The sequence below is a fragment of the Artibeus jamaicensis genome, unplaced genomic scaffold (assembly GCF_021234435.1).
Source record: "Artibeus jamaicensis isolate MK-2021 breed Jamaican fruit bat unplaced genomic scaffold, CSHL_Jam_final contig_1998, whole genome shotgun sequence".
Lineage (NCBI taxonomy): Eukaryota > Metazoa > Chordata > Mammalia > Chiroptera > Phyllostomidae > Artibeus > Artibeus jamaicensis.
The window spans coordinates 3,865,885-3,879,832 of NW_026521407.1; the positions used below are offsets into that span (position 1 = coordinate 3,865,885).

The following is a 13,948-nucleotide window of genomic DNA, read 5'->3' on the forward strand; positions in this document are numbered from 1 at the left end:
AGGGCACGTGTTGGGTGATGAGCCCAAGAGCAAGCTGATGGCAGGACAAGGAATGAGTCAGATGATAGGACAGATAGCGTCACCCTGCGTGGTTCCTGCCTCTGGCTTTCCTTGCCCCACACTTTTGGGGACATGCTTCCTGGAGCCAGGTCTTCTCCAAGAGTCATCACCGGGTATGACAAAGTATGAGACAAGGAAAACTAGAACCCGTGGGACCTGGCTCCTTGACATCCTCCCACTTCAGCTGGGCCCCATCCCAGGGTGTGGGGGTTGTGAGCCCCTCGGGGCTGGATCCCTTTGTCCTCAGCTAGAGGTTCCCATTCTGGCTGGATCCCACTGTGTCATCCCCCTCCTCCTGTCACCCTCTGGCCTCCTCGAGCTACTTTTCTGCTTTAAAACCAGCCTCCGCACCTCATACCCCCCTCGCTCAGAGAAATGTGCAGTGGGTAAGTGATGGCTTGTGGAGAGAAAGGTGCCGTTAGCTCAGACTCTGCACCAGAACTGTTTTCTGGCTAGACTTCCTGTGCGGAGTGGGGTCCAGGCTCCCAGAATCTGAAGGGCAACGTTGCTAATGGTGGGCCCATTGCCTGCTGTGCTGATGGCGGCGGAGGTGTGAGTCAATGCTGAGGGAGCAGCCACAGTCTCCCATCCCCTTGGTTTTGCCTTCAGGGCTTCCGGTGACCTCAGGCAGCCTTCAGTAGAGAGGTTGAGATGGGAGGAGGTTCAGAGAGAGCAGAGCACTTTGTGCTGGAGAGGCAGGGAAAGGGGCTGGGCCTGGAGTCCTGTCAGGGCTGAGGCCCCCGTCAGAGTGGCCCAGGGGGCCAGCTGGAAGCCCACAGGAGGCAGTAACTCTACAGAAGGGCCAGCCCCCGGGGAAAGGTCCTCCTGGCCCAGAGAGGGAGGGGAAGGATAGGGGCAGTGTTGGAAGCCCCTGGCCCTGTTTCCTGTGGAGGAGGCAGGAAGGGTTAACACACTGCAGGGGGGATTGGGCCACCAGCACGTGCTCTCAGGCTCCAGATCTGCAGCAGCTGGGGGCTGCCTGCAGGCAAGCCTCCCACCGCTGAAGGCCCCGCCTGCCTGGCCAGCAGGAAGGGGTTAACACACCCAGCGCTTCCTCCTGTGTCCTGTTACTGCTGAGGCAGACCTGCCCGGCCAGCTGAGCAACTTTCCTCCTGAGTGCTGCCTGCCGGCTGGGCATCCAGGAGACCAGTGGACAAGAGACAGAGCTGCAGCCCGTTTTGGGGACCCTGCCACGCCCTTCCAAGGGGTCTACGCCTCCTTGGCGAGGGTGGGTCTCCGGGACGAGAGTCTGCAGTGGATGGCTCTGGGGAGGCTCCCGAAGCTGTGCCGCCCCCCTGCCGTGCAGGTTGGAGGGTCGCTGCAGAGGCTGCTCAGGGTCCCGGGGCTGGGGCCAAGGGAGCCTGCACCAGAGGTAAGCCGGCCCCTTCCCGGCAGTGGTGGTGCCCCAGTGGAAGGTTGGGGGCTTAGTCTCCCTCCAAGGTTCCAGGGAGAGGGGTGAGGAGAACAGGGTGGTGGAGTGGGTTTATTGTCTCAAGTGGCCCTCCTGCCTGCAGCCCTTCCCTCCCTGCTGCCCTCAGAAAGGAAGACTGGGGGCTCTCGCCATCCTGGAGCCCGGCTCTTTGGAAGCATCCCTCACAGACTCCTGCTCCTCTCTGCCAGCCCCTCCTCCTCCGCCCCTGATGCACCTTCAGACTCAGGCCGTGCTCTCGCCCTACTCTAGTGCCCCCAACACGGAGCTGACTTGAGCTGACAGCCAGAGGGCACTGCCACTTCCCCGACTGTCCCTGCTGGACCCCATGGAGGACAGAGGCCAGCATCTGCCTCAGCAGAGGATGGGAGGGGGTGCCGGCCTGTGTGGCACGCCCAGACTTGGGACAAACTCACCCACGTGACTGGACACATGGGTTCTTTCCATCTCCCTGAACCCCCACTCTGGAGAAAGCATCTGCCTCCTCAGTTCTGATGGGTCCCCCAGTCCTCTGGGCCCTGGGAAGAGCAGCCCCCCTCCCCACAGTAAAGTTCTTCTCGGGATGCTCTTGTAGGAGACAGCTAATACCGGTCCCTCCCAGCTGGTCCCACCCCCTGTTGGCCCTTCTCCCATTCTACAACACCCCCCACCACAGCAGATTCCTCCCTCCTCCTTCCCCGCCCTCCTGCCTCTCCTGCCTCTCCTGCCCCTCCTGCCCTCTCCCCCATCTCTGAACTGGCCTCTTAGGCCCTGCCTTCTCAGTGTCCTTCCCTCCACCTGACAGGGCCTGGCTCAAGGTCACTGCAGTAATTCCATACCCCGCTGCCCAGGCCGCCGCTGCCGCTGCCACCGCCGCCTTATCGGCCGCTGGGTTTCTGTTTCACTCCCTTTTATTTCTGGGCATATTGTGTTCGATAAAACCCTTTGCTTGTAACACCGCTGGCAGAGCTCCCAGCCGCTCCCGCCCGCGTTCCTTCCTCTCCTCCTCCCTCCCTTCCGCACACGCCGGAGCCTCGCCCTGCCCCCTCTTCCTCTCCACCTTGTTCCCTGCAGACTTCAGGTGTTTCTGACCCCTCCCCTCCCCGAGCTCAGGCAGAGGTGTGCAGAGAAGGCCTTGCCATGCCCACCTCCCAGGAGAAAAGTTCAGGCAGGGCTGCAGCGCCCACACCGAGAGCCCCTCCCACTGCCCAGGCAGGCAAGAGGGCCAGGTAGAGCTGCTACGGGAGTCACGATGCCTGACTGGTTCTGCTGGTTTCAGTGGCCAGCTCGGGAGCGGGCTGCGTGCACTTGGGGCGGGCTTTGGGACACAATCGTTTCTCATCTTCACTCCTGCCACCCGCCAGCCCACCACTCAGAGAGGCAAAGGCAGGTCTGAGTCACTAGCGAGGGCGAGGGCAGGAGCTAAACAAGTGTGGGCCAGCGCACCCCCTCAGAAGGCCAGCTGGACAGAAAGGCAGCAGACAGAAGGTAGGCGAGTGCCTTCAGCCAGCACTCTCCATCCCTCCGGGTCTCCCAAGGGACGCCGGAGTCTGGGCAAAGCTCTCCCAGGCACCTGGGCCCTGAAGAAAACTATGAGGCCTGAGGGCCCCCTGAGAGGATCCGAGTGCTGGCAGAACTGGGCGGAGGGGTGAGGGGTAGAACAAACTCCTTTTGACTCCTGCTGAGTCCCAAGGTGGAGCTGAGAGGTGCCCTCCCTGTGGGTGCTGGCATCGGTGGGAGTTCATTGGCGAAGTGGGGGCTCTGCGGGTCCAGCCGTGTGTGCGTGTGTGTGTGTGTGTGTGTGTGCCTTGCCAGTGCGAGCCCACACCAGAGTAGTGGTGATGGCAGAGGGACCCCAGTCTGGGTTTCTGGTAGGGCTCTGGGAGGACACACTTCTCTGACTTGGGCCTGTGTTGACTTTCAGCAGATGGCCTGGTCCTATGGCTGGGGGAGGGCATCTGGCTGCCCCTAACCCCCCCGTAGCTGGGGTATCAGAGTTCTGCCATGTGCCCCAAGCCTTGGTAGGGGGGGAAGCCGAGACCCTGGCCCTCAGGGAGCTTACTTTCTGGCTGTAAAGGTGGGGCTGAGAGAGTAAAGCAATCAGATGAATTAATTTCAAAACTGGTGACGCTGACCATAAGTATTGGATTAGTCTTCTGGGGACCTCGGTCCCAGCTCTGACACCTACATGCCACGTAACTGTGGGCAGGCCGTGGCCCCTCTCTGGCCTCAGCGCTCTTGTGTGTGGGACAGGGGTGGTGGTGGCTGGATTTCTTTGAGAGGCAGCCTCTCCCAGTGCTGCTTCCTCTCTCACCTGGCCCAGCTTGCAGTGTTCCCTCTGAGCCGCCCCTCCCCCACTCCCACCTTGCTGGCTCACGCCTCCTCTCCCTTGCCTTCAGATCTCTGGATTCAGCTCAGCCATCACCGCCTCTGGGGCCTCTCCACTGATTTTCCTGGCTTGGGTGCTGCTGTGCTGCCCTGAACTTTCCCGCTGGGCTGTGGTTGCCTGTGTCCTCCCCTCTCCCCCCGGACTTGGGTGCACCGGGCCTCCGTGTCTGGTTCAGAGAAGGCCCCGGGAAATAGGTACTGAATGAATCAAGCTGCACAATCAATAGGAGAAGAGAGAAAAGTGAGGACTGAGAAGGTGCAAAGGATAGGGCTTAAGCTAGATCCTGGCAGAAAGGGGAGAGGTAGACCAGCAGAAGCTCGGATGGTCGGCGTTCCTGGGGGTCATCGTTGTGTCCCTCACTAAGGGCAAGGACTGTGGTGCGTGTCTGCCTAGGTCTACCCCAAATCCCCAGGTACGAGCTCTGTGGCCTGGGATGAGTCAATCCTTCTCTAAGCCTCATTTTCCTTCTCTGTGAATAGTGATGATAATAATAATAGGATCTTTGTAGTGTGATAGTGAGGATAAATGAAAGTGCAAAGCTGGAAGTGCCTGCTGAAGAATAAGTAAAATAAGACAAATAAAAAGTGCCTGTTGAAGGCTGTTCCTGGCAGCAGGGACACCCTGGACAGACCTTAAGTTGATGAGTGAGCGGTCAGCTAGGTGGGCCATTGCCCCTGAGTTGCAAACCCTCTCTTCCTCAGACCCATGTGGAACCCAAGGACGAAGCCGCCCTGCTGAGAGCACGGCGGCCCATCCCTGGAAACCGTGACCTCACGACGGTGGCCCTCGGCCCTCCACCTCCGGCTGGGGCGGGGGGCGCCCATCTCCAAGTCCCCAGCCATGACGACCTCAGCGCTGCGGCGCCAGGTAAAGAACATCGTGCACAACTACTCCGAGGCGGAGATCAAGGTGCGTGAGGCCACCAGCAATGACCCCTGGGGCCCGCCCAGCTCGCTCATGTCGGAGATTGCCGACCTGACCTTCAACACGGTGGCTTTTGCTGAGGTCATGGGCATGCTGTGGCGGCGGCTCAACGACAGCGGCAAGAACTGGAGGCACGTGTACAAGGCGCTGACCCTGCTGGACTACCTGCTGAAGACGGGCTCCGAGCGGGTGGCCCACCAGTGCCGGGAGAACCTCTTCACCATCCAGACACTCAAGGACTTCCAGTACATCGACCGCGATGGCAAAGACCAGGGCGTTAACGTGCGCGAGAAAGTCAAGCAGGTGATGGCCCTGCTCAGAGATGAGGAGCGCCTCCGGCAGGAGCGGACCCACGCCCTCAAGACCAAGGAGCGCATGGCGTTAGAGGGCATGGCCATGGGTAGTGGGCAGCTGAGCTTCAGCCGCCGCCACGGCGAGGACTATGGCCGCTCTCGGGGTTCCCCGTCCTCCTACAATTGTGAGTGAGCCCTGGGAGCCTGGCTGGGGACAGAGCGGTGGCCTGGGTTCCAATTCTAGCTCTACAACCTCAGAGGGAGGTCGTGCTGATTCAGTGAGATAAGGAATGTAAAGTGTGAGGTGAAATACTTGGTACATAGTAGGTGCTCAACAAGTTAGTGTGAACAATAATGTTAGTATACATTTATTATTATTGTGGATTTGCTGTCTGGTAGGACAGGGTGGTAGACCCGCAGGCCGTGGAGTCTGGTAGCATTTCTTACCTGGCCCCTTCCAGGCCATGTGACCTGGACAGCCACCTCTCTGAACCTCGGCTTCCTCTTCCACAAAGCAGAGATAATCTCATCTGCGATTGTTTGATGTGAGAATTAATGAGACCAGGCCCAGGACTGCCCTCAGCCCTGTGCCCAGACACATGGCACGCACCGCTCCATCAGTGGCGTTCCCCTGTAACCGCCCTAGCTCCAGGGCCCTGTCCTTGGACACGGGAAGGGGGGGGAGTTGTCGAGCAGTTCCCGATTCTTCTTTCCATCCTGGGGGGGGCTTCCCCAATCTGAGATTTATTTAGCATGGCCCACCTTTCATAAAGCCCTTGATGGTGTGCTGTGGGCTGGGAGAGCTGTGACCTTAACTGGAGCCTCTCATCTTCCCACCCCACTCGACCTCAGGCTGCTCGGAGCCCAGCTGGAAGGGTCAGGGAACCTGGGTTCGTCTTGCTGCAGGACCCTGACCAGGCACCCTCAGAGCTGTTTTGTGGGTCTGGAAAGGAGAGAATGGCATCGTCTTGGGGTGGAATGGGAAACATTACAGAAAGTGCCAAGCATGTGGCCTGGCTTCCCGGGGCCCTTGGCTGCCTGTTCTTCTCTTCCCCTGTCTGTCTCTCTCTGAGCCTTGGCCTCCTGGAGGGGATGGGGTGTGGGAGCCCCTGAGTACCCATGGGGTCACAGGAGCCACGACGGTCATTGCAGCTTCCTCCTCGTCCCCCCGCTATACCTCAGACCTGGAGCAGGCCCGGCCCCAGACGTCAGGAGAAGAGGAGCTGCAGCTGCAGCTGGCCCTGGCCATGAGCCGGGAGGAGGCTGAGAAGGTGAGGCCCCCTCCTGGGGCAGCTCAGGAGGCCCCGCCACTGGGCTGGGGTTGGCATGGGGAGGGCGCTGCCAGAGGAAGGAGATGTACCTGGATTCAACACACCCTGACTCTCAGGCTCTCCCACACTGGGCCCCCAAAACCGTAGTCTCACTCCCAAAGACAGCGCAGAGCCTGTCTGTGTCGCTGGGATTGTCCCAGCAGGGTTGCCTGCCTGATTCTGGTCCCCTCTGGCTGGGCCCAGAAAGGTCAGTGAGTGTGTAGTGGGCTGGCTGGGGATGAGTGTGAGAGGGGCCTGCTGCCGCCTCACAGAGGGGGAGGGAATCCATATGCTGACAGACACAGTCATAGGAGATGTGAAAACATGCCGTCACCACCCCGACCCCATCATCGGCTACCTGTTTGTGGGACAGGGACAGCCCCTATACTACCATCCTCTGCCATCACCTCTGTGGATCCAGGCAGACCCAGCAGGAAGCAGGGCTTGGGGAGACTCAGGGGACCCCGAAGAAAAGGATTTTTAAACTGCATCTCAGACCTGGACAGGGAGAGGACCACGCCCACACTGCTGTCTGGGGTGGGCGCTTCTCTCTCAGTCCCACATTCCCTTTTGGCCCAAGAGTGGGAGTGCTGGGCCAAGTTCACCCCTCTCTTCCTCCCTCGCAGCCGGTCCCCCCAGCCTCCCACAGGGACGAGGACCTGCAGCTACAGCTGGCTCTGCGCCTGAGCCAGCAGGAGCACCAGAAGGTAGTGGGCTAAACTCCTGTGCTGGTGCTGGTGCCGGTGCTGGTGCTGGTGGAGGTGCTAACTGGGCACTAACCAGGGTCCTCCTGCTTCACCTGGTGGTCCTGCTGCACCTAACCTCTCGGCCGCCTCCCACCCCACACTTTTCTCAACTCGGCTCAGGTCCTCCCAAGTCCAACCTGGGCTGCCCATGCTCTCCTCACTCCTTCTGTGCCTTCTGCAGGAGGTGAGGTCCTGGCGGGGAGATGACTCCCCCATGGCCAATGGTGCTGGGGCTGCAGTTCACCGTCAGCAGGACAGAAAGCCCGAGAAAGAAGAGAGAAAGGAGGACAAGCTGAAAGCCAGCCAGGTAGGGAGGGTGCTGGGCTGTGTGAGCTGGCGGAGCCTAGGAGATGAACTGAGTTCATATTTGTAAAGAGTGCAGAACAGTGCTTGGTATACAGTAAGCACTATACCTACCTGTTTAATCCATGAAAATGGGGGTGGAAGGGGTGCAGCAGCCCCAGGTTGGGTCCCATACTGCACAGGCTGGTGACCAAGCTGATGGCAAAGTGGGATGTAGAGAATCCTGATTGGAGACCCTTCGAATTGGGTTCTGGATCCGCTGCAGCTTTAGGGTTGAGGCACCTTGTCTGGGCCTTACTTTCCACCTCTGACCTGCTAGGATGATGCACTGCACAGGTACAGACTGGAGGTGGACTCAGGATATGGTGCTAAAAACATCCCAAGCTCCTGTGCATATTTTTCAAGAGGAGTAGGCAGCTGCTGGGAACAAGGCCACCCTCCAAAGCTGTCCACGCTGGGGTTCTCTATTCCTTTTCTGCCAGTTCTGAGTGTTCACTGTGACCAGTTTCTCTTGGACACTGCTTAGGGAGGTAGACTCGTCATATAACCTGCCTTATCACTGATAGGCTGAAGAGCAAGACAGTTGAGGGTGGGCCTGGGTTCTAGCCTGGCTCAGCCTCTGCCTGGCTGTGCGACTTCAGGGCCTGGCAGTTTCCCCTATTTGGGACTCATCTGTAAAGTGGGCTCACCGCCACCTTCCCCACCTACTGCATAGGGCTGTTGGGAATACCAGGCACTAAATGGATGAGGAAACATTTCATAAACGGAAAAGCACCGTGCAGAGGTGAGGGATCGTTAGTAGGTGTTTGTGGAACACGTGAAGGAGAGAATGAGCCGGAGTCAGATGGACAGGTCAGGGCCTGCCCTCCTCTGAGCCATGACTGCCTCTCCTCTCTGCAGTCCTCCATCCTGGACTTGGTGGACATCTTCACACCTGCCCCGGCCCTGCCCTCCACACACTGCTCTGCTGACCCATGGGACATCCCAGGTGGGCATGCAGGGCTGCAAGAGCCCCCCGGGCTGGCCCTAGAGAGCCCCTTCCTTCATGGCTACTTGCTGGCATCCCCTTACCCACAGCTGAAGGCCTCTGGGCAAGTCACCTATGTCTTTGAACCTCAGCTTCCTTGGTGACATGGTGTCACAGAAAGGAAGGGGGAGCACATCTGAAGAGCCCAGCTCATGGGAAATGATCTCAGGAAAGTGTTCTTGTTGCCCGTCATCCTGGCTTTCCTACCACAGCCAGTTCCTAACTGGGAAGGTAGCCTGAGCTGCCCCTGCCCAGGAGACCAGGCTCCTGGGATAACTTGCTAGCTATGGGCTCCTGCTTGCTGGGTGGTTCCAAATTAGTGTCCAGAATCTGTAAAATGGATACATTAGCCCTGCAACTTGGTCTGGGTAACTGGGAAGGCCCTGGGCTGGGGGTAAGGGTCAGACTGGGGTCATGTCTGTGCTGTTCCATTTCAGGTCTCAAGTCCAACACAGAGCCCAGTGGCTCTTCCTGGCCTTCTGCAGACCCCTGGTCTCCGGGCCCCTCAGCAAGCATCCTGTCCCGAAGCCAGCCATGGGACCTGCCCCCTACACTGTCCTCCTCTGAGCCCTGGGGCCGGACCCCAGTGCTGCTTGCCGGAACCCCCACTACAGATCCCTGGGCACAGAACTCCTCCCACCACCAACTCCCCAACACTGGGGCTGACCCCTGGGGGAACTTAGTGGAAACCTCCAACACACCAGGTAAGTGAAGGCCCAGAGGGTGTGGGTGAGGGGCTGAAGGACTTGAGTCCCCCCTCCCTCTGGGGGTGAGGCTGTTAGGAAGGCTGCTGGCTTGGAAAGAGGTCAGTCCAGCACCTGTTCTTTTTGCCAACCCAGCTCATCTCCCTTTTCTTCCTTGGCTAGCTCTAGGTGGCACCTCAACCTTTGACCCATTTGCCAAACTTCCAGTATCCACAGAGACCAAGGAGGGGCTGGAGGGGGCCCAGGCCCTGCCTTCTGGGAAACCCAGCAGTCCTGTGGGTAAGCAGGAGGCAGAGGATGGTGCAGCTCTGGGGAATGAGTGGCCCACCGAGGGCAGGGCTCTGGCCTCTTCCTCCTGCAGAGTGACCAATCCCTCTCCTTACCCATTTGTATTCCAGAGCTGGACCTGTTTGGAGACCCCATCCCCAGTTCCAAGCAAAATGGTACCAAGGAGCCAGATGCCTTTGACCTGAGTGTAATGGGAGAAGCCCTAACCCAGCCTAGCAAAGAAGCCCGAGCTCGCACTCCTGAGTCCTTCCTGGGCCCCTCAGCCTCTTCCTTAGTCAACCTTGACTCCTTAGTCAAGACACCCCAGGCGGCCAAGACCCGGAACCCCTTCCTGACAGGTAGAACACCCCCTGTTCCCTGGCAGGTCTCAACCCTGCACCCCCATCCCCATCCTTCCTTGCAGAGCCCAGCCCTTGCCCTAGAATCTTATTCTTCTTCCCTATTTCTAAAACCCCAGATATTGTACTCCTCCAATTTAGGGCTATGTCCCTGGCCCACTGCAAACCTCCTACCCACTGTCGTTCTGCAGATTTCAGCGCTCCATCCCCCACCAACCCGTTCGGCGGGGTCGAACTGGGCAGGCCGACCCTGAACCAGATGCGAACCGGGTCGCCAGCGCTGGGCCTGGCTGCCGGCCGGCCGATAGGGGCGCCGTTGAGCTCCATGACCTACAGCACCTCCCTGCCCCTCCCACTCAGCAGCGTGCCAGCTGGCGTGAGCCTCCCCGCCTCAGTCAGCGTCTTCCCGCGGGCTGGCGCCTTCACGCCGCCACCCTCCAGCTTGCCGCCACCGCTGCTGCCCACTTCGGACTCAACTGGGCGTTTCCATCCTAATCCCCAGGCCAGCACCAACCCCTTCCTCTGAGCACCTTCCCCACGGCCCACCTGTGCGCGGGAAGCCCCGCCCCCAACGCTAAAGGCGTTGGGTTATGTGCGCCTGGCCCGTGGGAGAGGCGGGGCTACCACTCAGGACCCGCCCCCGGAAGCCGAGACAGGCTGAGACTCCGGCCCAGGGGCAATGCGGACCCTGGTCTAGGCCACCGAAGACTGTTTGCAGCTCTTGAAGCTAAAGAGTGATGGCTGCTTGGGGATGAGACCGCGCTCCCGTAATAAAGACTGGAACCCACGGTCTCAGCTCTCACCAAGTGGACTTTTTGCGGGACGTGGCGGCCAGGTCTGGATTGCTGCGCAAATCACCGGCTGCCGTGGAAATAACTGCTGCACAACGTGGGGGCACAAAAACGCTCCCACTTCCTGCACAACCCCCTCAGACTGGCACTTTCGCTTCCAGGCGCTCCCTAGGCTCTCGTTCATTTGATCATTTTCAGTCATTTATCACACACAGGCGCCAGATTGATTCAATAGCAAGGAACCCATTTATTGAGCACTTACGTGCTACGCACTTTAGACAGATTACTTCATTTAATCCTTGCACAAACCGTCTGAAGTACATAACATTACTCACATTCGGAATTGACTACATAGTTAGTGGGGCCCAGTGCAAAATGGACAATATGGGGCCCCTTGTTAAAAATTGGGTTAAGAATTTAAAAATGGGGGCAGCAGAGCATTAAACCAAGTGCAAACCCCATTTTATAGGTGAGGAAACTGAGGCTCAGGGAGGTTTAAGTCACAAAGCTAGCATGGGGTGGGACTGGGATTCAGTGTCAGTTGGGCTTCATCGGCCTCCAGGTCCCAGCCTCCCAGTAGGTTTAATTCGCAAATGTTGACTGACTGCTGAGAATGAAATGCTGAGCTTGCCTTCAGAGGAACAGAGAATTGCTAAGCCCGCAGCCTCCAGCAGCTCAGAACTCAGCGGGGCAGGCAAGCCAGGTTCAGGAGCCCCCATGTCCCTCGGGTTTACTGCATCACCTGAGATCTGGCTCTGCCCTCCTCTCCTTTCTCAGGGCTGGCAATAAACTCAACCTCAGCCATGCAGAGGGACCCCGCAGGCTTCTGTGGGATCCGAGAAACCAAGGGAGAGGAGGGGGGCCTGATACTTCACCCAGGTAGGGCACCATCGTCACCCTCTCTCCTTTTCTACTCAATGCTCTCAGGTCACTGAATGTGTCCTCAGTGCTCAAGGGGCTGGCCCTGCTGCCAGCTGCACCCACTTTGAGGTGCCATGAGAAAATGGCCTTCCACAGGCCGGAAACACCAAAGTTGGGGGAGACACACAATGCTGCTCCCCTCCCTAAGTCTGGGGTGGGGCAAGAGGATGTTTTGTTATTTTGGAGGGAGTCCTACCATGGCCGTTGAAGGCAGGGTGGACAAGAGCACCTACTTAGGAGTCAGACCGACAGAATTCGAAACTGCTCCAAGATTTGCACATAATAATAATGGTGATGATCACTTAGTAATAAGTGGTTATGCTCCCTGGCCTTGAGTAAATTACTTAACCTCTCTATGACTCTGCCTCCGTTTCCTTGTCAAATGGGAGTTCCTTCTTTATGAGGTTTCTATGTGGCTCCTCCCAGGCCACTGTCCACTTCGCCCAAGGTTCACCCTCTTCAGAGACTAACCAGGAGGAATGAACCTGTCATCGCCCCTCACTGCTGGTTTGCCAGACAGTGCCCAGAGTCCAGCCCCCGTCTGTCTCCATCCTTGGTGTCTGACTACCCTTCACTCCTGCCCTGCTTGGGCTTTCCTCTTCTAAACTGGCTGTCATGTGGACACTGCTTCTCTGACCACCCCCCCCCCCGCAAGAGGTGCTGTTTTGATTGAAGCACAAAGAGGAGGTTGGTACCCTTGCTCCCCATAGCTGCTTCCAGACCATCTTCCTCCCGTAAGCCCCCTCCCTCCCCGAAGGCTGGAGAAACTGGGCCATTCCTGACTCCTACCCACCTGGGGCTGTGTTCCTCATTCTTGCCATGCTTCAGCTGTGGCTACAGTCTGCTCCTTACCCAGATCTTGCTCAATCTCATGTGTCTCTGTCGTCAAGAAGGTGACCTTGCCACCCCTTGAGGTCCCAGCAACCCTCATCCATGGTCACACTCTGGGGAAGGTGTCATCATTCCAGATTCCTCCACGTTCAAGGCAGGCTTCCTGTTCTCTGATCTTACCGCCGCTCCTCCCAGCGAGCACCCATGGGAGCCTCCTTTGCCAACCCTTTTGTCATGCCTCACTCACCTCCTCCAAATCAAGCCCCTCCCCTTGGCATTTGTCATAGTTAGCCCCAGCCATCTTGAAAGTGTCTTTCCCCTCCTATCAAGTGTCCATCCTATCCATGTCCCCTTCCTCCCCCCCCCCAACCCACTCCATCAGTGTCTGCTGTCAGCCTTGCCTCACTGGAACACCATCTGCCAAACCCACCACTGACGTCTGTGTTGCTAAAGCCAGTGGATCCTTTTCCCACCCATCCCAGTTGGCTTCTCTGGAGCCTGACCACACCGACCCTCCCTCCTTGCAAGTCTCTGTCCCATCACTTCTGGGGTACCACCCTCTCCTCGTTTTCCTCGGACACGCTGGCCATGTCCTCCCTTGTCTTTCCTGGATGCTCCCTGAGGTCCTCAAGCCCAGCTCTGAGCCTGCTTCTCTCCTCTCACTGCAGCCTTCCAGGGTGGTCTCTCCCACGCCGGCCCTGTCTTAACAGCAAACGCCCCGATTCCTCTCACCCATCAGCCTCTCCTCTACATTCTGGAGCCCTGTCACGTGTACATGTACATGTCAAGGGCACCTCGAACCAACATGTCCAAAATTGTCCTCATGAACCCCCACCTAAGCTTCTTCCCTGTACCTCCTCGTCAGCAAATGGACCCACCACCCAGCACAAGCCCCACTCTGCTAATCTCTCCTGACACCTCCTTCTCCCTGACCTCCAATGCCGACAGCCTTTCCTCCTTCACAGACGTCCCCTCTAGCTCCACCTCCACCTGGTGCTGACCCCCACCTGGTGCCGACCCCCAGCAGCTCCTCTGGTCCTGCTATGGCCTCCTAACCACTCCTGCTGCCGCTCTTGCCCTTTCTAGCACATTCCCCACTGGGAAGCCAGAGAGCGCTTTCCAAAGTGCAGGGTCGCTCCCTGGACTAAAGCCCTTCCGCATCCCCAGCTTTCTTCTGCTCTCATCAATAACCAAAACTCCTCCCCAACCTTAATCTCATCTACTGCCCCCCCACCCCCGTCCACCCTGCTGCCCCGCTGGCCTGCAGTCCCTCAGCCCTGACTCACTGCTAGGCCCCAGAGCCTTTGCCCATCTCTCCCACCTACTTCCTGGGGACTCCTCATCCTCTTGTTCTTTAATCGCAGCTACATAAATGTGATTTCCTCAGGGAAGTAGTCAGTACTGCCCCCCTTGCTTCTCTCACCAGACGAGTTTCCTTGTTATTCTTAGTCATTGTACTTCTCACCGTGGGGGGTTGTGCATTCATCTGTTGCATTAGCTTCGACCTCCCTCATCAGACAGGAGCCTGGTCTCTCTCTGTCCATCATTGTACTGATCAGAGTGTCTGGCAGGCAGTAGGCACTTCACATTGGCAGAATGTAGCAAAGGAGACAAG

The 13,948-nt window shown here is 58.3% G+C and overlaps 1 protein-coding gene across 6 annotated transcripts; it reads left to right on the forward strand.

Moving 5' to 3' along the window:
- The first annotated feature begins 1,150 nt into the window (after window positions 1-1,150).
- EPN3 (epsin 3) lies at window positions 1,151-11,858 on the forward strand. 6 transcript variants are annotated; one of them, XM_037129650.2, is made up of 11 exons: window positions 1,151-1,432; window positions 3,868-4,051; window positions 4,559-5,259; window positions 6,227-6,345; window positions 7,011-7,091; window positions 7,312-7,437; window positions 8,334-8,421; window positions 8,898-9,164; window positions 9,327-9,443; window positions 9,563-9,790; window positions 9,982-11,858. In XM_037129650.2, exons 3-11 carry the CDS (start codon window positions 4,698-4,700, stop codon window positions 10,314-10,316), a joined length of 1,923 nt encoding a protein of 640 aa, XP_036985545.2. In that variant the 5' UTR covers window positions 1,151-1,432; window positions 3,868-4,051; window positions 4,559-4,697; the 3' UTR covers window positions 10,317-11,858. The 6 variants fall into 6 exon arrangements, with proteins under 6 accessions (XP_036985545.2, XP_036985543.2, XP_036985547.2 ...); XM_037129648.2 differs by lacking the exon at window positions 3,868-4,051; XM_037129652.2 differs by lacking the exon at window positions 3,868-4,051 and having other exon boundaries at window positions 6,257-6,345.
- Window positions 11,859-13,948: the final 2,090 nt, after the last annotated feature.

Coding starts and splice junctions, on each gene's coding strand:
- EPN3 (XM_037129650.2), top strand. CDS start 4,698: ATGACGACCTCAGCGCTGCGGCGCCAGGTAAAGAACATCGTGCACAAC. Junction 5,260..6,226: donor TTCCCCGTCCTCCTACAATT/GTGAGTGAGCCC, acceptor CGGTCATTGCAG/CTTCCTCCTCGTCCCCCCGC. Junction 8,422..8,897: donor TGACCCATGGGACATCCCAG/GTGGGCATGCAG, acceptor GTTCCATTTCAG/GTCTCAAGTCCAACACAGAG.